A 25,310-nucleotide genomic window follows, 5' to 3' on the forward strand; every position below is an offset into this window, starting at 1 on the left:
ACATTAGCTCCCCGCAGAAGGTCGCGAAGGGGATGCGAAACAAGTTGCCGCGCGAGCAGCCACATGTGCTCGTAACCCCCGCCGCTACGACGAAAACGGGCCTATTTTTTGAGTAAGTACCCGTTTTTTCGCATTAGATCATTATTATGATAATCGTCGACGCGTTAACGGTTGATACGTATAACGTACGTAACGGCGAGACTAAAAACAGGGGATGAAACGGCGTGAAATAAAACTACCCGCGCCTATCGATCGCATTCGCCGCAGTACGCGGAGTATTGATCGACGACGGAAGGAGGAGCTTCGGATACGTGCTTCCTGCAGCGTTAGCAGTAGCGACGGCGACGGCGTCGCGTTCCATTCGTAACCAGACTTTGCCACGAATGTCCGCAACCGCTATCTGACAAAGGTATGCTAATTGTTAGTCCGCGATGCCTAAAAAGAAGCCAACGCCGGTCGAAGACCTCATCATTCCGCCCCAAGACCAAAGGATCTGCGGAACCATTTGCTTATGTCAGATGACTTTAGTATTGAGCAGCGTGGCTATCGTGTATCTGACGGTGGCGATTTACGTGCCGTCAACTAGGGCGATACAATCGGGTATATCGGAAGATCCGGTGATGTGCACCACCACCCGAGCGGTGACGGTCGAGACGTGCGATTGGGGCTCGTGCGGCGAATGGTGTCTCAGCAAAACGTCCGGCTCTTGCATGCAGATCTACGTGAATCTGAGGCACAACGGCTCGAATTTGCTGCTCGCCAATTGCACGAACGTGGCTCAGAAATTCTGTTACGGCAAAGATCAGGAAAACGCGAAGAAGAACCGATGCATCGCGGACGAATGCAAGAATCTAACGGGGACCTTTAATTGCACCATGGGGATGTGCATCGATATAACGGACTCATTCGAGTGCGTTTACAAGGATACGGATCCGCCGTTGAAATGTTCAGGCCGTAGGGGTAAAATCACGTGCATCGACTTGAACGGATTGTACAGTTGCAATCGCGGCACTTGCGAAAGGATCCGGACGCCTTATAATTGCGACAGACAATGCGGCGACATACCGACTCGCAACAAGAACGTAATCATGTTGAGCGGCGACGAAGTCTATCTGTCGCAATGTCAACGTTGCATAGACTTAGCGACCGGTGAGGAGGTGTGGAACGAATCGCAAGAGAATATCGTGATGGCATCGTGTTACACCGTCGTCAATACTAGCCGAGGTTTAGAAGCGATCGATTGTATCAACGGTTCACTATTAGCGAACAACATACTAAGCGATGTGGCAAATTTCACTTATTTAAGCTACTTGAGCGTTTTCAACACGATCCTGCTAGACGAAAGACGTATCGTCGCACCACCGGAACCCGATTTGCTGATAGCGAACGAGAGCAAGCTGCTGATCAACCTGGAGGGATGCGTGAACACGCTGAGAGACGAATGCAAAGAGTTTTTGAAAGTATATGGGAAAGACGGCACGGACCACAACGCGAGGGCACGATTCCCCTGTTTTTATTCCGCCGATAATCCCGCCGTGGTCGTGGCACGTTTTAATTTAGCCACGACCACCAAGCAATTTATAATCGCGTCTTTGCTACCGACCATACTATTTATCGTCTCGTGTTTAACGCTGATATTTTGTCAACGCACCGTTGTTGTCGGGGATGATGCGAAGATGCGGTTTCAGGGTTGCGTCAAAGCGGAAGCGGAATCTGCAGTGGAAAAGTCCGCTTCGAGTAACAATATTAACGACCGCGGCGGTGGAAATTCGATAATGGCACTTTGAGATCAGCAACGTGAGTATATCACCCGCTTCAAGCTAGTAGCATGATTTTGTCCGCGACGTTTTGTGCATTTTTCTTAATATTATTTTAACAGTGCCCAGACAGAACATCCATAAAGTGTCAACAACAGATATTCGTTTTCTGGGTGCCTGCTTACCAAAATATGACACCTTCCTGAACATTTTTTTTTAATGTATGAATTACAATACAAATAATAAGCTTTAATCAGTTCCGCTCGTCCTTTTTTCTACTTTAATCGCATGTTTAGGTTTACTCAAATTTTCCATATTCAGTTTTTTTTTTCAACATATCTATCTATTTAAAGTAAGCCGATGAATGATGATGAATATTTGGTCTGAAGGCAAATGTGCTCTCTGGGTGATATTTCAGGGTTATTTTTATCGTCCGTGATTTAAAAGTAATTGTAAAAAGGATTTGCCGGAGCAATTAAAAGTGTCATAATTTGTTAAAAAGCTTCCTTGTTTGAATAATTCAATTGTTATGTGCATAATTTATTGAAAATAATTTCTAAATTGTTTTTTTTATACATTCCGACATCCGACTTTTGTTAATTTCAATATTATTCGTCTGCTATGCTTTTTATTTTGTTTCTATTCCAACCCTGTATTATGATATTTTATCAATTAAAAACGCGTTATTGAAAGTTTCTGAAGTAACTGATGTGGTTGAGATCTTTCGTCGGTGCCGACTGGTAAATCTTACGTTCCAAAAGTAAATAATATAACTTTAAATGGCTACCTGGAAAAATCTGAATCGCGCGCAATCCGATAAGCGATTTGATGGTCGATTGTTTTTCCAGGCGTTCCCCTCCTGTTAGATCGAGACTGATGAAGGCCGTAGTGTGGTTGAAACTTTGGCTCCATCTCGAAGGGGAAGGCGTCGATATTGAACATTCCCGAGGCATATTTCTATACTGTTAAAGTTAGCAAAGGGTGACTGGGAATCGCCATGAACAAATCGAAATCCTTGACGATAATCAATCTAGCAGAAAAAGCGAAATTTTACACGTCCCTATGTCTGGGGACCGTCGCTTTCGTTTCAGTTTTCGCTTTTCTTTTTTTGATTCCGTTCGTTGTCGACCCGGCCATTACTAGTTTAATGGCGGATTACGATACCGTGCCAGTAACGTGCATAGCCACTAATCATATATATACCGAGGGCATATCAAATTGTTCTTGGTCTTCGTGCAAAGAGGGTTGTACCAAAGAAGCGACTAGATGCCATCAGATATACGTCAATTATTCAAAAATACCTTTTAGGGAGTTCAAATACCAAAGTCACGTGAGTTGGGACGTAGTTGAGACGCGGTTTTTAATTAATCCAGAGGGATGCGGGTACCCGCCGTCAGTAAACTGTTCCCACTTCGCTAAACAGTACGGCTACACCACCGCCGGTACCCCATTTCCCTGTTATTACAGCAGGGTCTATCCCGAAATGGTGGTGGCTCGTTATTCGTGGGACGATACGTTACGTCACCTAGTGTTGTCTTTAGCCATACCGAATTTGTTGTTCGTAGCTTCAGTTGGGGTGCTAAGCTATTGGTACTGTCCGGGATGTGGCAGAACCTGTCAGAAATATATGCACCATTTCCCTGCAGAGTAAGTTATACGGCAAACTTATTATAGAAAGGCCAGGAAAATTGAGACAAAAGAATTGCAATACATTTTGTAAAATGTTTTAAGACGTATGTTACACGCCCGTGCCTTTTTCTATACACTGTCTTTATATAAACACAGACCGACTACATTTTTGATCTTTAAACGATACGAAGCGCTCGACGACAAAAGCTATGTCCTTATGACAATAATTTTTTATGCATAAATATTTGTCGTACTTTTAAGACTTTTTCGTTTGTTTAAGTCCCTAGATTTGCTCTATATAAACGGAAAATCAATTCTTGCAATTCTTTTGTCGGCAATGATAAAAAATATTACTTATATTAGAGGTGCGACCAAAATAGTTTAAACGTTACATAAATATGTAGTGAGAAACCCAAAATCGCTGTGCATACATGATCATATCCTAATTTTAATCATAATTATATAGCAATTATTAAAAGTAAGTGGAGTGAGAGATTTTATCGCACAAATGTACAAAACATGCTCAACATATATTGTTTGCAATATCTCCTCGATAATAAAAATTTTAAACGATTATTTTATTTATATGTTGTCAATTAACCTTAATTGTCTATGTTTATATATCACGACTGTTCTTTCGTATTCTCTTGTTTGATTTTGTAAAATTATTTTCGTTAATTACCCCCATTGTCGACACCATGAAATTTTCCTACGTCACAGTCAACAATCTCGTCGATTTTGTTTGGTTTTTTCATCACCCTAAAAGCACTGCTAAAGTTGCTACCCGATGTTATGAAGATCGAATAGTTTCCACATATATCATTTTTCTTTACTTTAATCACGCCCGTTTTTTAAAATTACGCCTACGTTTAAAAGTAATGAAGATACGTAAATTCATAATCAGTGCGCAGCAATGTTAGGGAAAATGTTGATTTACCATTTTGTGCTGTTATTGAAATATGAAAAGGTTTTTGCTGTAATCGATTTTGTTAAAACTCTTGTTTCAGAGAGGACGAATATGAGGAAAATACTTATTATAATAGCCAAAGTTTTACGAAAATCCATGGTTAACACTTTCTAAGCTATTTTACACCAGATTCTATAGATAACTATAAAAACTCTATCGCATCAATAAATTATAGTACAATTCGCTTAAATATGGAATAAAAAGTTCCCTAAAATATTCGCATTATAATTAAGTTATTCGGGAGAGACGTTTTAATATAATGAATTGTAAAATGTTATCATATGCGATTAAATGAACGTATATTATATTATTGTAAATAATATTTATTGTTGAAAAATTTTAAATTCAATTCGCCCAATTACATTGCCTTTTTCATTACCGTCTTTTATTTTAATTCGCCCCACCTCCCTTCGATTACCCGTTTCCTTTGCCGTCATGGCGAAGCATTATATAAGGTTGTTCGGAAAGTCATTTCGTTTTTTCCCGTCAGAGGACTTAATTACGTTTTTTCGAAACCAACTTCACACTTAAGCCGCATAACCATTATATGTCTTGAGAGCTGATATTGCAAGGCTTGTGTGTGAAAAAGTTCTATTAATTCTACGCAGTAGTTTTTGGTTGGTGCCCTTTTAAATATGGAGAGCAATAAGCAGCATTTTCGTCATATTTTACTTTTTTACTTCAGAAAAGGTAAAAACGCTGTCCAAGCGAGAAAAAAATTGACGGATGTGTATGGAGAAGGCGTGTTAACAGTACGCCAGTGCCAGAACTGGTTTGCAAAATTTCGATCCGGCAATTTTGATGTCGAAGATGCACCACGGTCTGGAAGGCCGGTCGAAGCTGACAAAGATGCGATAAAGGCATTAGTTGATGCAAATCGGCGAATAACCACACGAGAGATTAAATTTGTCGAATTCGACTGTTTATGGCCATTTGAAAGGCATCGGCTTAACCTCGAAGCTCGATGTGTGGGTGCTCCATGTCCTTACGGAGCGAAATTTGTGTCGTCGCGTTGACGTGTGTGATTCGCTCCTCAAACATCAAGAAAATGATCCATTTTTGAAGCGGATTATTACTGAGGACGAAAAATGGGTTGTATACAACAATGTTAAACGCAAGAGGTCATGGAGCAGAAAAGTGAACCGGCTCAAAGCGTGCCAAAAGCCAACATTCACCAAAAAAAGGTGATGCTCTCCGTTTGGTGGGATGTCAAAGGAATCGTTTTTTTTGAGCTTTTGCCGGACAATACAACGATTAATTCAGAAGTCTATTGTCATCAACTGGACAAATTGAATGATTCACTTAAAGAGAAGAGGCCCGAATTAATCAACAGGAAGGGTGTAGTGTCCCACCAGGATAATGCGAGACCTCACACAAGTTTGGTCACTCGCCAAAAACTTTTACAGCTTGAATGGGACGTACTGCAACATCCACCATATTCTCCAGATCTGGCGCCTTCGGACTACTATTTGTTACGGTCCCTGCAAAATTTTTTGGATGGCAAAACCTTTACCTCAAACGAAGATGTCAAAAACCACCTGAACCAGTTTTTTGCCAGCAAGGACCAAAACTTTTACGAGAGGGGAATTATGTTACTGCCAGAAAGATGGCAAAAGGTGTTGGACCAGAATGGCCAATATATAATTTAATAAAATATTTATTCATTATACGAAAACTGTCTTTCATGTTCCCCAAAAAAAACGAAATGACTTTCCGAACAACCCAATAATTTATGACGTGGTCCGCGTTTAAATTGGACCAGTCAGACTGATGCGGCCAACTCTGCTAAATGTTGCAGCAAAATCAAACAAACATTTAAATTAAGTCAACTAACTATTAGTAAGTTGCTCCAAGTCAATATTATTTTTATTCAAATTTAGGATTACCTTAATATTTCAAGCATTTTGGCCTTAAATATGAATGAGCGATTCAATATTTTAACGCTATATACCAGTCTCTAATATTGAAGTCGTTTAAAAATCAATAACATATGTTATTTTACTCATCTACATGTTCTTAATTCGTTTAAATATACGAAATATTTGAATCAATCATACTCCTATCCCGTTAAAAATATGTGGCAGTTACTTTGAAAAAAAACATACAAATATTTCATTTATTCTTATGAATTTTGCAATATTTGTTCCAAACAAATAGAAATCACTCCTTAAATGCATATACATTTGGTTAAAACATTTATAAATCTGAACGAATGCATATTTATTTGAAGGAATCTACATAATACTAAATTTTCATGTAAGTTTCTATGCGAGTTCTTAATTCGTACAAATATTCGGGATACTTGAATTTTGGAATATTTGTCCAAACACATTTAATATGCATTCACAAATATTATAAATTCAGGAAAATAAATACTTTTGAAACCCATAAATAAATTTAAATAGAGGCATTGTCACTCTATAACAAATACATATTTATTTGAAGGAACCTAAAAATTGTTTAATTCAATACATATTATTCGGTGATAGCAAAAACAAAAAAAAATAACCCCCCACTCGCGTATCCTTAACACCGATTTACATGACAGTGAATACAGCGTTAGCAGCGTATTGGTGGTGTGATATTTTCCGGGTTCGTCTATTTTCTTTATTCGATAATTTCCATAATAAATGCTCTCGCGCAATCCTGTCGGTGGCGCTTGCGTCCTTAATCTGTTGTCCACTATTCCGCGATGTAGAATCCCCAGTCGGTGCAAAAGCAGTCCGTATGTCGTTTATTTTTTTTTAAGATGTAGAGAAACAGACAACTCCATCGCCGACGATATGGGCAGGAGAAATAAGTGCAAACCGCGAATAATTCCGCAACAGGACAGGCGGATATGCGGTTGCATTTGTTTTTGTCAATTGATCGTGGTTTTCAGTTGTGTTTCGCTCATATATTTGACGGTGGCGATATACATACCCTCATACAGGGCGTTCAAGAGCGGTTTCGAGGAGAAACCGTTAATGTGCCAAACGGTGAACACCAGTATGATAAACAATTGTAGTTGGGCATCATGCGGGGAATGGTGTTTGACGAGAACTTCCGGATTCTGCCCTCAAATTCATGCGACCACGAGGCAGAACGGTACAAGAGTAACGTTGCTAAATTGCACCGCATTTAACACGTCCATTTGCCCGCCGATAGATAAAAACTCGTTGAGAAGGTATAATTGCAACAACGGATCGGAATGTGCGGTACTAAAGGGAGTCTTTAACTGCTCGTTAGGGCACTGCTATAATCTATCCCAAATATTTGATTTCGAAGATTGCCATTACAAAGCGGACGGTTTCACGGTGGACAGCGATAAGGACAACGTTAAACTGAATGGTTATTTCGAGTGTAAAGGTTCGAAGTGCACTAAAATCAAAAAGGTGTTCACGTGCGATCGAATTTGTAAAGAAAACATCATTTCGGAAATGAGAAACGTTTTCATCGGAGTGGGGGATATTTTTCATCAAGCGTATTGCGATTCGGCCGTCGCACACACAAAAGCAAACGGGAATCAGGAGGGATCGGACATAGAACCCACCCAGTTCTGGACCAAACAACCCGATGAAGTGATGATGGTTTCATGTCACGTCGTCGATTATGACGAAACAAACAATACAATCCGGTAGGTACAATACAATACGTAAGTATACTATAATAAGGAATAATTAAACAGGGTGGACAACTTAAAGGTTACATCGCAGCGTAATTTACACACCTAGAATATAATCTAAATTAATTTCTAAATTAGCGTCAAATTAATTTACGTATAACAGGAAGACAAGTTTGATAAATAAAGGTAATGTGACAGCGTCGTTACTACAGGTGGTTTATTAGAATAACATCAATAATAATACATGATTATAATTATAGAGGTGGGCAGATAAATTACTCCATTTTTCAGAATCCACTGTCTTTATTCCCTCATTGCAAGTTCAAAGTCCCTCATCTATGTTCTTTAATTCACAGCGATATTGGGGAAGGCCAAGTATGGTCTGTTCATAGATATAAGAAAGTGGCCAACATACAATGCAACAAAATTATTACCTAAAGTTTCGGAATCTAAATTCAGGTAAAATTATGGTCCGTAATAGAAAATAATTTTACACCTACCTGTGTTTAATATTCTTTAGTTTGTTATACTACTTAGTTTAAGTTTATTACTAATCATTCTTATTTCGTGTGTAATACCGCGTGTGTTAAATCGTGTGCGAATTATGTAGAAAATGTAGAAAACACTATTCTATTGAGACTAAGGAAGTTATAAACAATGTTTATTTGACTCTCATTGAACGTGGTACCAGCAAGCAAGCATCTTTAGAAGAAACGGCCACAAATTGTAGTGAGTGTAGAGATGAAAGTGATCAAGATATAATACGGCGTAAAATTTACCAGTTATACGAGGAACAAAGCGTGCCTACATTGGATGTCTTAATTAGGAGGCTTGAAAAAGATGAAACCGGTGTTAAATGTGGCAGAACTACCTTATGGAAGTGTATTCAACATATGGGTTTTAGATTTAAAAAAAATTGACAAAAGGCAAGTTTTAATGGAATGTTTTAGAATTCGGAAATGGCGACTGTAAAATGGTTGGGTTGACTCAACTGATAAGTGTAAAACAAACGCGCCATCAAAAGAGGTAAAACAATAACTATTTTGCATGCTGGCTCTAAAGGTTGGATTCCAAATGGACTTTCTCTGTCTGCGAAAAATATTAAAGATTTTTCTCTGGATTACCATGAAGACACCACCACTGATTTATTTGAAAGTTGGTTTAATGGACAATGGAAGTTTTCACAGTAGACAGTTGACTAAAATCCCTTCCTCATGTAACACAATAGCAACAATCCAAAACTACATGTATAATAACGACATTTATTTTCTCGAAGATTATACCAAAAAGCAATTAATTGAGGTTCTACAAAGCAGACAAATGCAATTTTCACTGCCAATCGTATACTTTTCCTTGAGGGTCCCATAATTCCAGTGGACCACCCTTCCTTCAAAGCTCGCCTCGGACTTTTTAAATTTTTATCCTGCCATGTTAACCAACGGTATATCTTTCATTTGTCCAAGTTTCGCCCAGATAATAGATATCCCTGCTTTCCCTTCGGAACTGTCTCTCAAATATCGTCTTCCCGAGCCATTAATTTCGTTTGACTTGCCTTTTTCACTTTTTCCTTACATATATATATATATATATATATATATATATATATATATATATATATATATATATATATATATATATATATATATTCTCACGTATTGATTCACGGATGGAAAAATGTGATGACACTATACTCCGGGATATCATCCGTTCGCTCGTTGAACTCCGACTGGAATCCTGCATCCGACTGGAATCCTGCAGACGTTTCGCCAAAATCTCACTTGGCATCTTCAATGCTCGCGCTCCGAAAACACTTCGAAGTGTCGGATGCAGGATTCCAGTCGGAGTTCAACGAGCGAACGGATGATATCCCGGAGTATAGTGTCATCATATATATATATATATATATATATATATATATATATATATATATATATATATATATATATATATATATATATATATATATATATATATATATATATATATATATATATATATATATATATATATATATATATATATATATATATATATATATATATATATATATATATATATATATATATATATATATATATATATATATATATATATATATATATATATATATATATATATATATATATATATATATATATATATATATATATATATATATATATATATATGTATATATATATATATATATATATATATATATATATATATATATATATATTCCTTCGATACGTATATATATTCCTTCTTACCGATAATTTAAACATTATTTTGTAAAAATTTGGTATTTCTTTTTTTAAAAGGGTCGAGATTTTTCTGATGGCAGTCTTTTATTAGAGTTTCTTCTATTCCCCCATTTCTCCTTGGTTACCTGATGTCATATTGGAACACATTTGACCTATTTTTTAAAACAACTCCGGATGTTGTGTTTTGGTGGCGAAGAGTTTTGAAGACATTGAGGATAATAAATAATAAGAGCACTAAGTTTTTCAGTTTTTTGAGGTATCTTAACGAATTTTAATGTCAAAGAGATGTACGCCACTGATTTTTTTGGTAATTTTTGTTATTTGCTATTAGCAAGCCACTAAAAGCATTATTTTTTTAGTCTTCAGTTGTTTCGAGCGAAAATAAAAATCATAAAAATTGTCAAAACATCTATTTTTTGGGCTATTTGATGCACAATGAACTAAAGAAACGCTAACACTAAAAAAATGACCACAAAACCTCTTCGGTGCAGGCTTGTCTACGGCATAAGGATCTCGCACTACCCTTCTATGTGAATATTTAAAACCATGTATCTTTTAGCTAACCGCTTTTTAATACTCTGGCATTCCGTTGGCACTTCTTTATTGGCTATCAAATTTAGTTTTTTCAATAAAACAGTTGTTACTGTTTGGAGTTTACAACTTCAATTACAAGGTTTATATTCTCTAGATATTTGCCCGAACAATTCATAATCACCAAATTACATGGCTAATTCAGGTTGGTTCGTTGCCATTATTTTGTTTTATTTAGTTCGATTCCAATTTCCTATCACCTGCTACTTTCCTATCTTAGATTTTTATAAGGCATCGATTGACACTAATTTTAGATTTAACCATGATATTTGAGTTAAACGTTTGGATCTTTTCTTTCTGGGAAATTGTACTTGTTGTATATTTATTTTATTGAAAACGTGTTGAAAAACTGAAACGTTATTATTTTAGGGCTACCGACTGCATCAACGGGACCATATACAGTAGTGATTCGATACCGAGACCGTACGCGACTTTCAGGCAATTTTGGAATTTATCGGAAAAGTACAGCCACGTGGTGGATCCCACTTTCCAGTTCGTTCCTCCTCAAAGTTCTTTGACGATTTACAATCACTCGAGACTCTACATCAACTTGGACGGATGTGTCAATACCTTACGGGGTGAATGTTACGATTTTTTGCTCTCCCACGGGAGAGACGGCAAAAATCAAACCGCACCCAGCAGATACCCATGCTTTTATAATAAGGTATCGATTTTTTGCGTTCAGTTTTATTTAAAATATTCCGTTGACGACATTTTTGTTCCAGAACAATTCCTTCATGGTGATATCGCGTTACAATTTAAACAGAACGTGGAGAGATTTAATAATCGCTGTTAGTATACCGTCGATACTATTCGTCGTCTCTTTCGTGACTTTGTGCGCCATAATGCAATCCGTCAGAGTAGACGACGACGCTAAAATGAGATGCAAGTACTGTTTCGGTTCCCACAACAATAATACCGATTTGACCGAAATGATTGACAAATACGAAGTGTCGTCTCCCGAATCTGACGGACCTTCTTATGGCAGAAGGAATCGGGAGATCACTTAACGTTTTCCCAAGTTACGCCGTAATTAACTTCCAGTTTTCTAAGTCCGCGTTTGAACCGAATTATATACCTACTCGCTCAAAAATTAGAATATTGCTATGACTATGACGTACTATGACGTTCTCTACCATTGCCTGAAACCGAGGTTGAAACGGATATCGTATCTTTAAATTTAAAAGATAAAAAATGATGCAATTTTTTTCTTCTATTACCTCGTCCCACGTGCGGGCTGTTTTGCGGGCTGTTTCAGACCTTACACTTCAAGGTCGTATTTATCAGCTAAGAGTAAGTCTGTTTTTTCATATAAGAATAGGAACTTTCTAGGATTTAAAGGATTTTTTTTAATAAATTACGCTTATTCGGCTCATTTTGACAAAAACTTGGTACGCTTATTTATCTTCATGATGAGTTTTAGTTGCATTACATTCATTACCGGACTAAATTTTGAAATATTAATATTTTTTTTATATTGAACAATCAAAAATGTTACTTTTTTGTTCTTTCAGTTTTCTCTGTGTCTAGCTTTGTCGTTAACACAAAAATAAAAATCTGTCCGAAAAAACGATTTTTTCTTCAATTACTCAAAAACTTTAAAAATGATTTTCATTAAAATGAAATTATTTATTTAATTAATTAATAATGAAATTATTATTTTATTATTTTTGGCTGATGAATACGCCTTTAAGATCTTTGTTTTGAATTTTGAAGAACCCTACATAACATTACACCGATTTTGGCGCAGCGTTTCATTTTTTAAAATCGATCAATACATTCTGATGGTGAGATATTGTAAATTTTGAGCATCTACAAATTAAATTAATTAATATTTATAATTGTTTATCCTAATTATGATGAAGATAAAATATATACTCGACTGTGAAAGAGTATGTGTCAAAACTTCTGCCATCTCTTATGACGCTGCTGAATCCAAAGCTAATTCTAAGCGATATATACTGGGTACTGTGTATTTTCCGAGAAGACTGCTAAAATGCTTTCAGGTGTATTTGAATTTGAAAGCTAAGAAAGGCAGTTAAAAAAAATATGACAGCTCCCTCTCAAATAAATGACGGAAATAGATCTTTAATAATATATTTTGTATTGCACTTTTTACACGTCTGCGTACACCGCGAAATCGCTATATATATGACTGTCTCTCAATGTAAACAACAATTCTAAACTAATAATATAGTAAACGTGAATACGCTAATGATTTGCTTCAGTATATTATCAGTGTGATACTAATGATAAATTTAGTGTGTAAGGGATTTTTTAAACGGAGTGACCCCGCCATCATATAATATTTATCTCAGGAATTGTTATAATTTTCGGCCATCGACATGGTAAATTACTAAAATCCTGGGTATAAAGTTGGTTAATTTATTGTGCCATATTTTGAGCAACTGTGGTGTCACTCTGTATGTGTCTACAATTTGTTGATCTTAAATTTCCCCACCTTATTAATTTAAATGAATTGGGGTGCAAAATTATTCAAGATGTACTTAGACCTTTTTTTCCTCATACGTAGGTTCATTCATTGTTCATCGTTATTTCTTCCTAATAACTGAGTCGAATAGGTGCATAGCAAATACTCTAAAATATTTAATAAATGTGCCTTTTGCAAAAATTATTCAGCCTTATTGTGGTAACTGTTTCAAATGTCTGTTCTAGTTAAGTCTCGTATTAAGAATGACTTTAGGACTAACGTCTTAATTAGGCAGGATTCTCGATTACATTTTTATTTACATTTTATCTGTAAGCAGTTGTCAATACGTCTTTTTTCAGTCGCAGTCGAGGAGATTGAGATGGAAAAGGGTAATTCCCCCCGGGTCGGGAGTTATTTATATTATTTCTTTCTAGCAAATCATTTTTTTCTCCCATTATTTTTGTCTGTATTTGTTCGATTTTGTAATTACGCTATTCCGGTCGTTTCGCAGGGAACTGAAGTGAGAAAGAAAATGAAAAATTGACATAATATGTTGATATTTTATATTTTCGTTTATAAATAATAAGTATACAAAATATTATACCCATGTCTTTATTTTTCTTCCATATTGTTTCTAATAAAGATTTAAAATGTTCGTGGTTTGGTTTCTGAGGACCGTTTGTGAACTTAATTTATACTTCCCGAGGCAGAAGTTTTACTGTGTTTAAAATATTTATTGAAGATGTTTTTTTTTAATAGTTGCCTAGATGGCCGCCAATATACCTGTAGCTGACTCTTACCTGCATCTATGTCAAAGGGGGAATTACTCATCACCTTTGTTTATACTTTTGAAGATAAAGAAAGTTTGACGTTAATATTTCGGGTCCAAAATTTGAGCCAGCCGACCACCCAAAACTTTTGTTTTTTAGAAACTGTGCGTTAAAGGCCTTTTCCTAGATTTATTTGGAAATAACGATTTTCTGATATGATATACACGTATAGATATATAACTATTTCTATTTAGGGATCGTTTTTCGTTTTTTCGAGTAGGAGAGTACTTTTGAAGACGTGTACCTAACTAGCAAAACTGTAATTGATGTTTTACTATGTTAAATAAAATATTCGATGCTGATGGGTTTTTTAATGAAACCAAACGTGAAATAAATAATATATTGATTCAAACCGTATTCGCTCAAGTCCAATAAAAAACAAAAATGTTAATATGAAACAGGTATGATGTTTTTGTTTAATATGTTTAATACTTCCTCAATAAAATTAATTATACGCGCATTTAAGGTGAATAGCGGATATGTTGTATCGGAGTTAAGAATTAAAGCCGCAATTATTTCAGACAGTACGAGAAAAAAAATAAGATTTAATTCTAATTAAATTAAAAATGTTTATAATATCGTTTAGAAATAATATATTAAAATATATTGTTTGACTAGATTTTTCCACTCCCTAGACTCACAAACCTCATGGTACGATTTTGGACTACATGACTAATGACCTACATCAAACGCCTCACATTTTAATGAATGATCACAGAAATTAGTACCAGGGCAAAGAGCCTTACACATATAAACCTTTCATACGGACACGAATTTTTTCCCTGCAATAAATACACTTATTAAATGAAATAACCAAACAATTTTGAGGGGGATTAATAAATTATTGGAAATAACCACACATAACCTATAAATGCCAGTCCGTTTAGTTACGCACCTCTACTTGGCAATTTAATATTCATTACATTTAACAGCCAAATTGTTTAAAACGTAGCTTTGTGAATCTAGAAGCTTCCTTCGATTCATGGAAATGATGATGAGTTTTTTCGTTCGGTCGGAACTATTGCTCCAACCATGACGGGAATGTTGAATTTGGTGCCTTAATTTTGATGTTAAACTGTTTCAATGTCGCTTCCAACGCTTGTTGATTTCCGGAGAAGTATGCGGAAATGGCGTTGTGAAATAAAAGCAGCTGTTTATGCATAACTTTTATCTGAAAAAAATCGGCGCCCATAAAAAACCCTAAAATTTGAAAATGGGCGAGAGCTCACTCTATTCTCGTCCAAGAACTTCATTTTAATGGTAACTTCTGCTCTTAGCTTCATAAATTGTTGTCTGTGCAGCTCGTATCCCTGTTGAGCCTCTTCCAAACCTATAGTGCCCTCGGGTTTTGTCGAGAGCGACTCCAAATCGGTCCTGTAGGCATCATATTCGATCCGAGCCGCTTCATATTGTCTAATACTTTGTAAGGTGTCTTCAATAGTCTTGTGACATAAGGTGTTCACCGACGATATAAAAAAATTTAATGCTCCTAATAAAGTTTCGCCATTTTTAGTCAAGTTTCGTTGTGTTTCAGAATTGTACAAAAACTCCTCTTGAAGTTCAGGGGACTTTTGAGCAAGGTCCGAAAACGCCTCTCCTAATGCGTGCTGTGTTTGGACAACATGGTAAAAATGACTAGTAAGTGCTCTAGCTAATCGTAATATATTAATGTACTTCTTCTGAGTTTCCCTTAACTGGTCTATCTGAGTTTCCAATTCTAAAATATCATCCTAGGTATATACAAACCAATGCAAATGAAAGCTAGTAAATACCTGTATCATGGGTCCTTGAAGTTTTCCCTAACTTCTCAAACATGAGCTGTTTGGTACATTTATAAGTAGATATAGACCAGTTTTTAATATTCTCAATTCTAGACGATGTTTTGAGTAAAGTTGAATCATCGTTTTGAGTAGGAGATGATGGTGTTAATATGGCAGGTGAGCTTGTAGATAACCCCGTCGGTACTGAACGCGAGTACATCGTGCCGGAAGAATTCGAAGGTAAACTGTTGTTTTTGCTTTCGTGTGCGGGGGTATCTTTTAACATGTCGTGTATACTGGTTTTTTCAGCGCCGACCGAATTTGAATTTCTTAACTGGGACATCTGAAACGGCCGTCGAAATTATTTTATTTCGTACGCAGCAACTATACCTACTTTAGTTAAAAATTAACTACTGTTTAACACTAACAAAAAAACTATATCTACAATAACGATATCTTTGACAAGAATATAAACATCGTATCAAGTTATCAATACCCCAAAGGCAAATATCCCCAAATTTTCCCTGACTCCAGGCTGACCAGCGAATGGACTTAAGCTATTAAAGAGGAACCACCAATAAATACCCTGGTCGTCGCATTGTCTTTTAAAGAGCAGACGTCTCTTCTAAACGTTCAGAAGTCGATTTTAAATTTATTGCGAGTTCCTAAAACAGCCTGAAAACTGTGAAACCGTGTAATTAGAAAGCGTAGACACAAAAGGGGTTTTAAAAATAAGCCGTTCTATTGAAAGATGCATAAGGATAATAAATTTTAATTAAAATAAGTTGGCTTTTGACGAAAATTAATCTACTAATATTTGTTCGAAGAGAGTTAGATGTTAACTATTTCGCAAATTATGACGTCATCTCCAGTTTACCGTTAATAACAGCTACCGGAATGATAGCCGGTAGTTCCTTTTAATCAACTATTATATGGCTTCTAACCTAAATAAAAAGTTTAAGATTTGAATTAGGAAATTATTGAATTTGAAAAATAATTATTATAAATTACAGTGTCAAAATGGACCAGGAACAGAATGCAGTACGAAACGTACGTCTCGTAGGCAAAAATCCGCATGACGTATAACGATGTCATTTTTTAGTTTCGAGACTTTTTACAACTTTACAATAAAATGACTGAAAACTGTTTCTTAAGGTGCGTTGACAACGTCAACTCCCGCAATCTGGATCAAAATGAAGTCGACTGTGTTAATAAGTGCTCTCAAAAATTCATTAATTTCAATAACAAACTTATGCAGAACTTTGTCCATGCTCAGTCGGAAATCATGGATAAGAGAATGAAGGAAATCGCGAAACAGGAGCAACAAATCGTTTCTTGATGATAAACACCCCACATACATGCCTTATTTTAATTTATAATAAGTTTAGCTAATACACAGAAAGAGATTTATTATGTGCTCATTTGATATCCTCCTAATTTAACCCTATAGACTTAAATATGAAGTCATTGGCCATCAATTAAAATTTAAAATTAAAATTAAACCAAAAAATCTTCCAATAAAAAGTTCCAAATCATAAATTTACCTTGGCCGTCAAATTGCTGCTACTCTTTGGTTTTTAACCTCTGTGGGATGTTATTGGTGAGCTGTAGATTTTTTAATTACCAAATAAGTTTTGGAAAAAATAGAGGATGTACCGCTTCCTAGGGAACATTTACAAATATAAGAAAAGAAACCTAATGGAATTAGTTTTGAGCAAATTTTTATTGATAAAAAGAATGTACATACCTAAACCAAGGTCTATACTATTACCGAGTAATATTTAAGCACAAATCACCGGGATATAAACTATTTCACAACTATAACATAATATACAACAAAAACAAATTATCACGATTGATACTAAAGAAAAGGAATGCAGCAATAGGAGTTACCAACTAGGTCTTTTTTTGCTATATATTCTAATATTCCTATTTCAAAATACAATAAATAAAATCTCAAAGCACACAGATGTTATTAACTTTGTCGTTTAAAATAAAATCATATCAATTCTATATGCATATGAATTTAGCAACAATCAAAGTAGGCTATTGACAGTTAAAATATTAAACCGCATAAAAACAAATGCCTCACTCAAGCCAATCCTGTTTTAAAATATTTTTGTAATATATGGCAATATATCAATAAATCTTGTTAATTTTACGATGTTCATAAATTTTGAATTACCTCCTTTAAAAAAATGTAAATGGATCAGTTGTCATTTCTTTTACCCAAAGAAAACATGTTTGGCTTCCCTTATAAAAAAAAATGGTACACCTGCAATATGCGAATTCTTATGCTGTCACTTTGATTTATAGCCTATTACTTTTCCACGAGTTTTAGGGGCTCCAGATAAAAGCGCTATTATTTCATCCTTTTAACACAATATTATTGATTTACGTGGCAGGTATTTGTTTTTTACGATTTTTAAAGAAAATGTTTTGGATGGTTTTGATTTGCTACTTCCTTTCTAATGGAATGTCTAATAATAAAATATACCCAACTCCAAATTATTATTGTACTTATAAGCAAAAGGATTTACTGAATCGCTAGATTTAGTTAGAAACTATTGGTCACAAAAACTATAATAAAATTAAAATGAAATTTATTTTAAAATTTGCAGCATTGTTCATTTGGAATCGACGATTTCTCACTTCCCCTGCTAAAAATAGTGAGTAACTGACATCTAACCCTTCAAATAACAAAATATTATACAATGGGAATTAGTAAGATTGAAGAATACGCACTTGGCTCGGATATTAGTTTGGTGTTGAACCTCTCCATCACAGTTCCATCTACTTGGCCCGTTTACCGCTCTAAAACAAAATTCCCTTGCAGTAAGTGTCTCTACAAATGGCAAATCTTCAATTCCTTTATCACCACTGGATAATCGAAGTAACAGCCTGGAATTAAAAAAAAAAACCATATGCAACATCAACCGAAAGGAGAGAAATACTTTATAGAGGTACCTCAAATTATTTATAATGGACGTATGTCTAACTATTACTATATTGACTTTTCCATCGCCCAAATGACAATATGGCGCGATGCCCTTAGGACTTCGACTACAAGCGCAACTGATGTTAGCTCCACTGACCATAAAAAATTTCCCTTTTAGGGTTTCCCATTTGCAAGACACTTTGTGACTAACGCGGTTACTACCTTCACAAACTTCGCATTTAGCTCGGCAACGTATATCATCCACTTCTTTTTTGTCGGTATAAATTGCGATCTCACCTTCATAACCCTTGTTCAGCATCAGCTTTTTAAAACCTACAGTAGATAAAAATAAATTAAAATATTAACCCCAACTAGTAAACTTTCTGCTTTGAAATATGTTGATATTACAAAAATATTTACCAGAATAATCATATCTATGGGGACCCATCCATCTATACTGGTCACTATGGTAAGCCACATCACCCAAATACCCATAACTTAAAACACTAGCATATAACCTTAGCAGACTATGTTCATCATATACAGACACTAAATCTAGTCCTAATGTATCACCAAATATAATGTGCAATACTGCTGTGGTTTGATCTGTAGTTCCATGAATGCAATAAGCTATTGTATCAGTACTACCTCCTAAATTACAAAGTAAAAGGATGAATGAAAAATTAGATACTTTCTCCTGACCTGGTATAATTCCAACTGGTTTCCTAGGTTTTGGCAAATTTTGATTTATATTGTTGGGATCGATTCCTTTAATTTTACACTCTCGCAAAACTAAACCGTTGAACATCTCGGATACTGTTCCATCACCACCAACACAGGCAATGGAATCAAACATATCCAAGTTATGGTTTACTAGGAAATCTTGGATTTGATTTTTTCTTTGGGAAACATTTACTGTGACCTCCACCCCAGCCACACTAAATAGTTCCTTTCCAAATTTTTCATAGATTTGCATTGCATTTTGTTTACCACCAAAAGGATTTACAAATAGCAGGAGATGCTTAGGCCTCTTTTCAAACCCTTAAACAACACACAGTCTTATATTAAACAAGTAAATAACGCTAAAAATAGTTACCACGTAAATGGTTCTGTAAAGTTTTCACCCATGATGAAACTTGTAAGGGATCAGAATGTTTTAAAGCCAAAGTTTTATACAACCATTTATCGTCTTTCGCCTTTTCCGCATAATGAATGGTGAAATTATTAGGATCCGTTTGCCTGGGTACAGTGGAATGGAAACCTTTTAAAAAATTGTGCTCCACTGAAATAACGTCTTCGATGGGCACTCTACACTGTTCTAAAAAATATCATACTCAGTTAAAATGTTTGCATTTAATCAAACTTACCTAAAGGTGGTCTCTCGTTGTCCCACACGATAACGCCTTTGTGAAATATTACCCGCAACTTTTTTTTGCCGCTATAAAAACAAGTGAGAAGCACTGAATTTTGACTACCATTCATCGCTTTATCCTTCATTTCCTCATAATAACGCGTCTACGGGATTTTATCCGAGATACATTGCATTTCTTCCGCGAATTACATCGCCGTTGAATACACTTAATTTCCTATTAAATTAAAAACTTAATTACTAACTTCCAATGTTTTCTATTTTTGAGGCCATTGTGACGTCAAGCAATAATGAAGTAGTCTTCCTTGTTTGCCTTGACTTTCCAATCGACTCTTCTCGCCGGCTATCTGCTTTATATTCAATGGTCTACCAACAACATCCTTTTTAATGTTCCCTGGTGATGCCTTTTTGATTCTGAAGCGCGATGTAATGCGAAACTATTGTGTGAAATCAAAAATTCGGAATAATAAAATACCTATTTTAAGTAACAAAAATTAACTTAATTAATTAATACATTTACAATATGACAACTACATAATTTTTTTTTGCTAGATAGTTGGCGTAAGCTTGGCTGCATATAACAACAATCAAAGTAGACTATTGATGAAATATTAAATCGCATGAAAACAAATGCCTCACACATTCAAACCAAAAGTAACAACAGTCCCACCCTTGCAGTTCCTGATAAAAAAAAAGACGATTCTGTTTTAAAATATTTTTTTATTATGTGGTCATATATCAATAAATCTTGTGAATTTTACAATGTTCATAAATTTTAGAATTGAATTACCTCCTTTAAAAAAATTTAAATGGATCACTTGTCATTTCTTTTACCCAAAGAAAACATGTTTGGCTTCCCTTATAAAAAAAAATGGTACACCTGCAATATGCGAATTCTTATGCCTGTCACTTTGATTTATAGCCTATTACTTTTCCACGAGTTTTAGGGGCTCCAGATAAAAGCGCTATTATTGCATAAAAAATTGTAGACATGTAACATTTTTCCTAGACAATTAATACAAAAAAAACAGCCAAACAATAACTAACCAATGCCTAATCATCCACTATTGTTGAATATAAGCTTAAAATTTGATTTAAGGTGACATTTACTCGATGAAAATCCGCAATTAAATTGGAACAAACGATCATTATTGATGTATATGCTATTTCGACAACGCCGTACTTTTATCAAATGGAAAATATTACAAAGTTCAGATATGTATAAATATAACATGGTGGTAATCAGTTCTAAATTGTATTTATAGAGTTTATAAATTTGATTTTCAGTTTATTCGAATTCGAATATCAAAATTATTTTCAAAATTCTGCATTTCTGAATGCAGGCTTTTTTATGTTCGCTAATGCGTTTCTAAAAAATGATATAGTTTTATGGTTTTTTAAATACTTTCCTATGCTGTTTTCAGTTTTAAAAGCGATCTTGAGACAACATTTAGAGAAGTGTTTCAAAACTTTCTTGCTAAGTTCTCCTATGTATTTTATTGTTTTTAAAACTAATATGGGATCGGTGTTTAACGACTGCAATTAAAAATTAATTTCCGCCCTCACGGTGATGCCGAAATAGATGTCGCGCACATACACATAATTTAACTTGCTTAAAATTGGTTTATACCATATTTAAATTTACTAGTTTATTTATAAATTAAAAAAGAGTAACAAAAAGCCTCTATTAATCTCGTTTATCAATAAAACATAACCTGGAGAATATTACTTGGGGTACCTCTTCCTCCAACTCATGAAAAAAACATCAAAATATTATGGAGATTTTTTATTAAAAAGTGTACTATTAATTGTCTTTTTATAAAAAAAGGAACAATGTACGATTGTACTAGTTTGCACAACACGCAGTAATACTGATTTGCACTAAAAAATAACAGCCTAAAAGAACAATTTTAAATAAATATCTCTAAAACTAATATTTCGCAAAAAAATAAATAAGCACATAAATTACATACAACTAGAATGTAAAAATGCAGAGTTTACTTGCTAAATAATACAAGTGAAGAGTAGTACACGCCATAGTTACAATATTTCCAATAGCGATCGTCATGTGTACTTTTCTAAAAGTCTTGTGAATTTTCAAATAGTGAGTGCAATTCCTAAGCCTTCCTGGATCGAATTTTCCAACTTCCATCCCCACTCCGGCCTCCTTCTCGATCGCAGTTTTGATTGTGATCAAACTGAGGAGAGGAGGTGTGAGGTAGAGGTAGATCACTAGCTCTGTCAAGAAGCATACCGACATCCCAATCGCCTGTAATGAAGATTTTTTTACTGTAGACTCGATATTAATTCAAAGGGAACGTTTTATTACCTGAATGCCAATTTCCAATGTTCTTAACTCGGTGTTCTTGGCTCTCAGAAATACGGCTAGTGTCAGGAGGCTCAAAGTAGCGTTGAGGAAAAAATATTTCGGAAACAGCACTTTTTGAATGCTTCCGAATATGTGCCGCGGCATGGTGAAAAACAATGCCAAGCCGGATACAAATGTCATCCATATTTGAGCTCCAAAGTGTGTACTGAATGAACCTAAGTACACCAAAGTCCACAGAGGAGACACGGTAGCGGCTTGAGGTTTCTGCGACTTCGAGAAGCATAAAAATGCCAAACAAAGAACTGCCAGTGATATTACGAGATGAGCCGGTTGCGTGGTGTGGCATAAAATTCTGGAAAAATAAATAAATAAAAGTATAGTTGTCGCTAACGATCAAAAGTACGTCATACAAATTGAGTGCATGCGAGTATCGGTGAGATAAGCAAATTAACAGATAAACACGAGGAGAACTTTGTTTCTATTACATATTAAAAATAAATATATTAATACGATTTAATATCATGTGATTTGTGATGTTTGCGATTGATAATATTTTATTTTTAACGAGATTAGTATCACGAGGTTGGCTCGACAACTAAACACATGTTAATACCAGTAACTTTCCGCTTTAAGGAGTAATTAATTAAAATAAATTAAAATGGCCACCGAATGCTATCGGCCGAATTTTGGTATTTAACTTACTTGTATACGTTGGTTTTTTTGAATGATTTGTAAGATTCATTTAGCCAGAAAAGCACGTCTTTGGTATATCGGGTAGACAGCGCCAAAATATCTTCGGAAAACTGTACATCTTCTTCAGGTGGTACCGTATAATTTTCGTTATCTTTGGGAAAATTCTGTATCCTAGTCCTATCGGTCAACTGGCACACGTTATTATCACTATCGAGCACTCTTCCCACACACATATTGAACACTAGGGGATTACACACAGAAAATATTAAATTATTGCAACTAAAAAGCGCAGACGAAACTGCACTCGTATACCAAAGCTCCACAACGGGGCACTCAGGTATCTACAATTTTATCGTTACTTCAAATGGAAGGGTCTTTTATAATAATTCGATCCCCACTCCGAAAAGTTGTGAACTCGCGGCTGCTGTATACGGTGGACGAGATGCGATCCATTACAAAAATAAGCGTGCCAGAATCTGAGCTTGACGATTATTTGGTCCAACCGGATAAATAACATTGCGTGATGTTAGAACAGATTGAAATTTTAAACACGACGTACGTTGTTCGTTGTCACAGTCAATATACTGAGTGTTTCATTATTAAATAAAATAATATCATTTTTTTAAAATCTTACTAAATAATCTACTTAAATAACTTCAAAATCAATTGAGATGAGGTATTAAGTAAACTTTTCTACTAATTGTTTGCCTTAAATGGACAATGACGATACGCTATTGCGTTTTCAACAATTTTGTACCAGGTGGCCAAATAAACATGCAGGGTACTGTATCTCGGAACACATTTAAAGTGATATTTCTCTAAAATCCACTTATATACCAATCAAAAAAATATTTTGTTAAAACTAAGGTTTATTCCAGTTTTTTTCATTTCTGTCTACTCCTGATTATAAAAATGCTTTTATGATTTAAAAATTATAAAATTATGTAATAAAATATTCCTTCTTCAATATTTTTGGTTAGAAGTAAGATACCTGGAAAATCATATTGCATTTAATTTTTCGTTAATTTTTTTTTTGTTATTGTATCAAAAAGGCTCTCCAGCTTCTTTATTCGTTTAGTCGTTTAGGAGTTATAGCTGTTTATTTAAAAAAAAACATTTAAGAGACAGTTGAAAAAGTGTACATGGTTATTTGCCTACCCCGTAGCTTCACCTATTTTAACCAAAAAAGTGTGTAACAACTTTATCTGGCGAACGATATTTTTTTCTTTCGCAGACTGCTACACAATATTGACATTTGATTACAATCCTTAATGCGTAAAAGTGCAAATAAAGACAAAAAAATTAGAGCCCACATTTACTGGAATTGTGCCAAAATTCTTAGACACGTATCGGAAAAGTCAATATTGATCCCTTTGATATTATTCCTGCTAACGTGTGAATGCGTTGTGTACCGACGAAATATTACGTACGCAAATCCTTATTAAAATACATCCAATAGAATCTTATTAGCATTTCTCCAATTTCCTATCGAACACGCTGCAGAGTTTTTTTTGTTATGGTTTTATTTTAAGTCAAATTCATCATTTAATTATATATTAATATTAATGACCGAATTATATAATTAGGATATAATTGAATTATTATCGGCTTTTCGATTTAAACTAATCAGGATAACGTTATAAAAATTAGGGTTTTGACCACATATTAACCGCAAGACTGTAATCTACATATACAAAATGTCAATAAAATGTCGCTTATATTTTGTTTCGAAAAATTGTTAGGCTACCTTGTGGGATATGTTACATATTATGAACTTATTAACAAAGTTTTAACATACGAATCGAATCGGACTATTTAATTTTGATTAAAACCATCCCTGAGTGTGAGTGTAAGTCAAGTTGCATATCCAAGCGCAATGTATCAGAAAGATCCAATCAAGTCGTTATTTTTGATAAAAATTGATATTAACTAAAATGTGATATATAATATTAATAAGAATTGCTTTATATTAGTCCTAAACGAAAGAATAAACTTGACCATAATAATTATAGTACTTGTGGTATAGTGCACTTTAGCACAAAAATTAAGGGTTTAATAATAACAGCACGAATTTTAATTAAGGATTAAAAAGGCTCGCTGTTAAACACCTGTTAAACATTAATATTGAAACGCAAGCGAAGTGAGCTAGGGTCTAAGAATCGTCAGTAC

The 25,310-nt window shown here is 34.8% G+C and overlaps 6 protein-coding genes across 6 annotated transcripts; 3 read left to right on the plus strand and 3 right to left on the minus strand.

Moving 5' to 3' along the window:
• Positions 1–148: 148 nt before the first annotated feature.
• Positions 149–1,787, plus strand: LOC132708599 (uncharacterized). The gene has a single exon (XM_060681012.1). It carries the CDS (start codon positions 432–434, stop codon positions 1,785–1,787), a length of 1,356 nt encoding a protein of 451 aa, XP_060536995.1. The 5' UTR covers positions 149–431.
• A 962-nt stretch (positions 1,788–2,749) lies between these two features.
• Positions 2,750–4,728, plus strand: LOC132708601 (protein tipE). The gene is made up of 2 exons (XM_060681015.1): positions 2,750–3,404; positions 4,394–4,728. The coding sequence occupies exons 1-2, from the start codon at positions 2,755–2,757 to the stop codon at positions 4,455–4,457; spliced, it is 714 nt and encodes a 237-aa protein (XP_060536998.1). The 5' UTR covers positions 2,750–2,754; the 3' UTR covers positions 4,458–4,728.
• Positions 4,729–6,654: 1,926 nt separating this feature from the next.
• On the plus strand, positions 6,655–11,907 carry LOC132708727 (uncharacterized). Its single transcript, XM_060681263.1, has 3 exons — positions 6,655–7,969; positions 11,161–11,455; positions 11,517–11,907. The coding sequence occupies exons 1-3, from the start codon at positions 6,984–6,986 to the stop codon at positions 11,799–11,801; spliced, it is 1,566 nt and encodes a 521-aa protein (XP_060537246.1). The 5' UTR covers positions 6,655–6,983; the 3' UTR covers positions 11,802–11,907.
• Positions 11,908–12,040: 133 nt separating this feature from the next.
• LOC132708728 (arfaptin-2) lies at positions 12,041–16,320 on the minus strand. The gene is made up of 4 exons (XM_060681264.1): positions 16,207–16,320; positions 15,825–16,155; positions 15,282–15,769; positions 12,041–15,223 (listed from the first exon to the last, which is right to left on the minus strand). Exons 2-4 carry the CDS (start codon positions 16,153–16,155, stop codon positions 15,071–15,073), a joined length of 972 nt encoding a protein of 323 aa, XP_060537247.1. The 5' UTR covers positions 16,207–16,320; the 3' UTR covers positions 12,041–15,070.
• A 1,183-nt stretch (positions 16,321–17,503) lies between these two features.
• Positions 17,504–20,451, minus strand: LOC132695717 (ceramide kinase). Its single transcript, XM_060660159.1, has 7 exons — positions 20,118–20,451; positions 19,847–20,068; positions 19,453–19,791; positions 19,171–19,401; positions 18,780–19,083; positions 18,558–18,713; positions 17,504–18,502 (listed from the first exon to the last, which is right to left on the minus strand). Exons 1-7 carry the CDS (start codon positions 20,245–20,247, stop codon positions 18,421–18,423), a joined length of 1,464 nt encoding a protein of 487 aa, XP_060516142.1. The 5' UTR covers positions 20,248–20,451; the 3' UTR covers positions 17,504–18,420.
• Positions 20,452–21,901: 1,450 nt separating this feature from the next.
• Positions 21,902–23,511, minus strand: LOC132695493 (transmembrane protein 205). Its single transcript, XM_060659772.1, has 3 exons — positions 23,151–23,511; positions 22,449–22,800; positions 21,902–22,388 (listed from the first exon to the last, which is right to left on the minus strand). The coding sequence occupies exons 1-3, from the start codon at positions 23,372–23,374 to the stop codon at positions 22,095–22,097; spliced, it is 870 nt and encodes a 289-aa protein (XP_060515755.1). The 5' UTR covers positions 23,375–23,511; the 3' UTR covers positions 21,902–22,094.
• Between the last annotated feature and the right edge of the window lie 1,799 nt (positions 23,512–25,310).

This window comes from Cylas formicarius, unplaced genomic scaffold, assembly GCF_029955315.1.
Source record: "Cylas formicarius isolate icCylForm1 unplaced genomic scaffold, icCylForm1.1 PGA_scaffold_12__32_contigs__length_19106922, whole genome shotgun sequence".
Taxonomy (NCBI): domain Eukaryota; kingdom Metazoa; phylum Arthropoda; class Insecta; order Coleoptera; family Brentidae; genus Cylas; species Cylas formicarius.

Excerpts from the sequence above, each read along its gene's own strand:
- LOC132708728 (XM_060681264.1), bottom strand. The coding sequence starts at position 16,155 with ATGTCCCAGTTAAGAAATTCAAATTCGGTCGGCGCTGAAAAAACCAGT. Across the intron at positions 15,770-15,824 it reads TTCAAGGACCCATGATACAG|AATTGGAAACTCAGATAGAC; the intron begins GTATTTACTAGC and ends ATGATATTTTAG. Across the intron at positions 15,224-15,281 it reads AGTTCTTGGACGAGAATAGA|ATAAAAGTTATGCATAAACA; the intron begins GTGAGCTCTCGC and ends GATTTTTTTCAG.
- LOC132708727 (XM_060681263.1), top strand. The coding sequence starts at position 6,984 with ATGCTCTCGCGCAATCCTGTCGGTGGCGCTTGCGTCCTTAATCTGTTG. Across the intron at positions 7,970-11,160 it reads GAAACAAACAATACAATCCG|GGCTACCGACTGCATCAACG; the intron begins GTAGGTACAATA and ends TTATTATTTTAG. Across the intron at positions 11,456-11,516 it reads ACCCATGCTTTTATAATAAG|AACAATTCCTTCATGGTGAT; the intron begins GTATCGATTTTT and ends TTTTTGTTCCAG.
- LOC132695717 (XM_060660159.1), bottom strand. The coding sequence starts at position 20,247 with ATGAAGGATAAAGCGATGAATGGTAGTCAAAATTCAGTGCTTCTCACT. Across the intron at positions 19,084-19,170 it reads CCATAGATATGATTATTCTG|GTTTTAAAAAGCTGATGCTG; the intron begins GTAAATATTTTT and ends TATCTACTGTAG. Across the intron at positions 18,503-18,557 it reads CAAACTAATATCCGAGCCAA|GGTTAGATGTCAGTTACTCA; the intron begins GTGCGTATTCTT and ends TGTTATTTGAAG.
- LOC132708601 (XM_060681015.1), top strand. The coding sequence starts at position 2,755 with ATGAACAAATCGAAATCCTTGACGATAATCAATCTAGCAGAAAAAGCG. Across the intron at positions 3,405-4,393 it reads ATGCACCATTTCCCTGCAGA|AGAGGACGAATATGAGGAAA; the intron begins GTAAGTTATACG and ends CTCTTGTTTCAG.
- LOC132708599 (XM_060681012.1), top strand. The coding sequence starts at position 432 with ATGCCTAAAAAGAAGCCAACGCCGGTCGAAGACCTCATCATTCCGCCC.
- LOC132695493 (XM_060659772.1), bottom strand. The coding sequence starts at position 23,374 with ATGTGTGTGGGAAGAGTGCTCGATAGTGATAATAACGTGTGCCAGTTG. Across the intron at positions 22,801-23,150 it reads AAAAAAACCAACGTATACAA|AATTTTATGCCACACCACGC; the intron begins GTAAGTTAAATA and ends TTATTTTTCCAG. Across the intron at positions 22,389-22,448 it reads CATTGGAAATTGGCATTCAG|GCGATTGGGATGTCGGTATG; the intron begins GTAATAAAACGT and ends TCTTCATTACAG.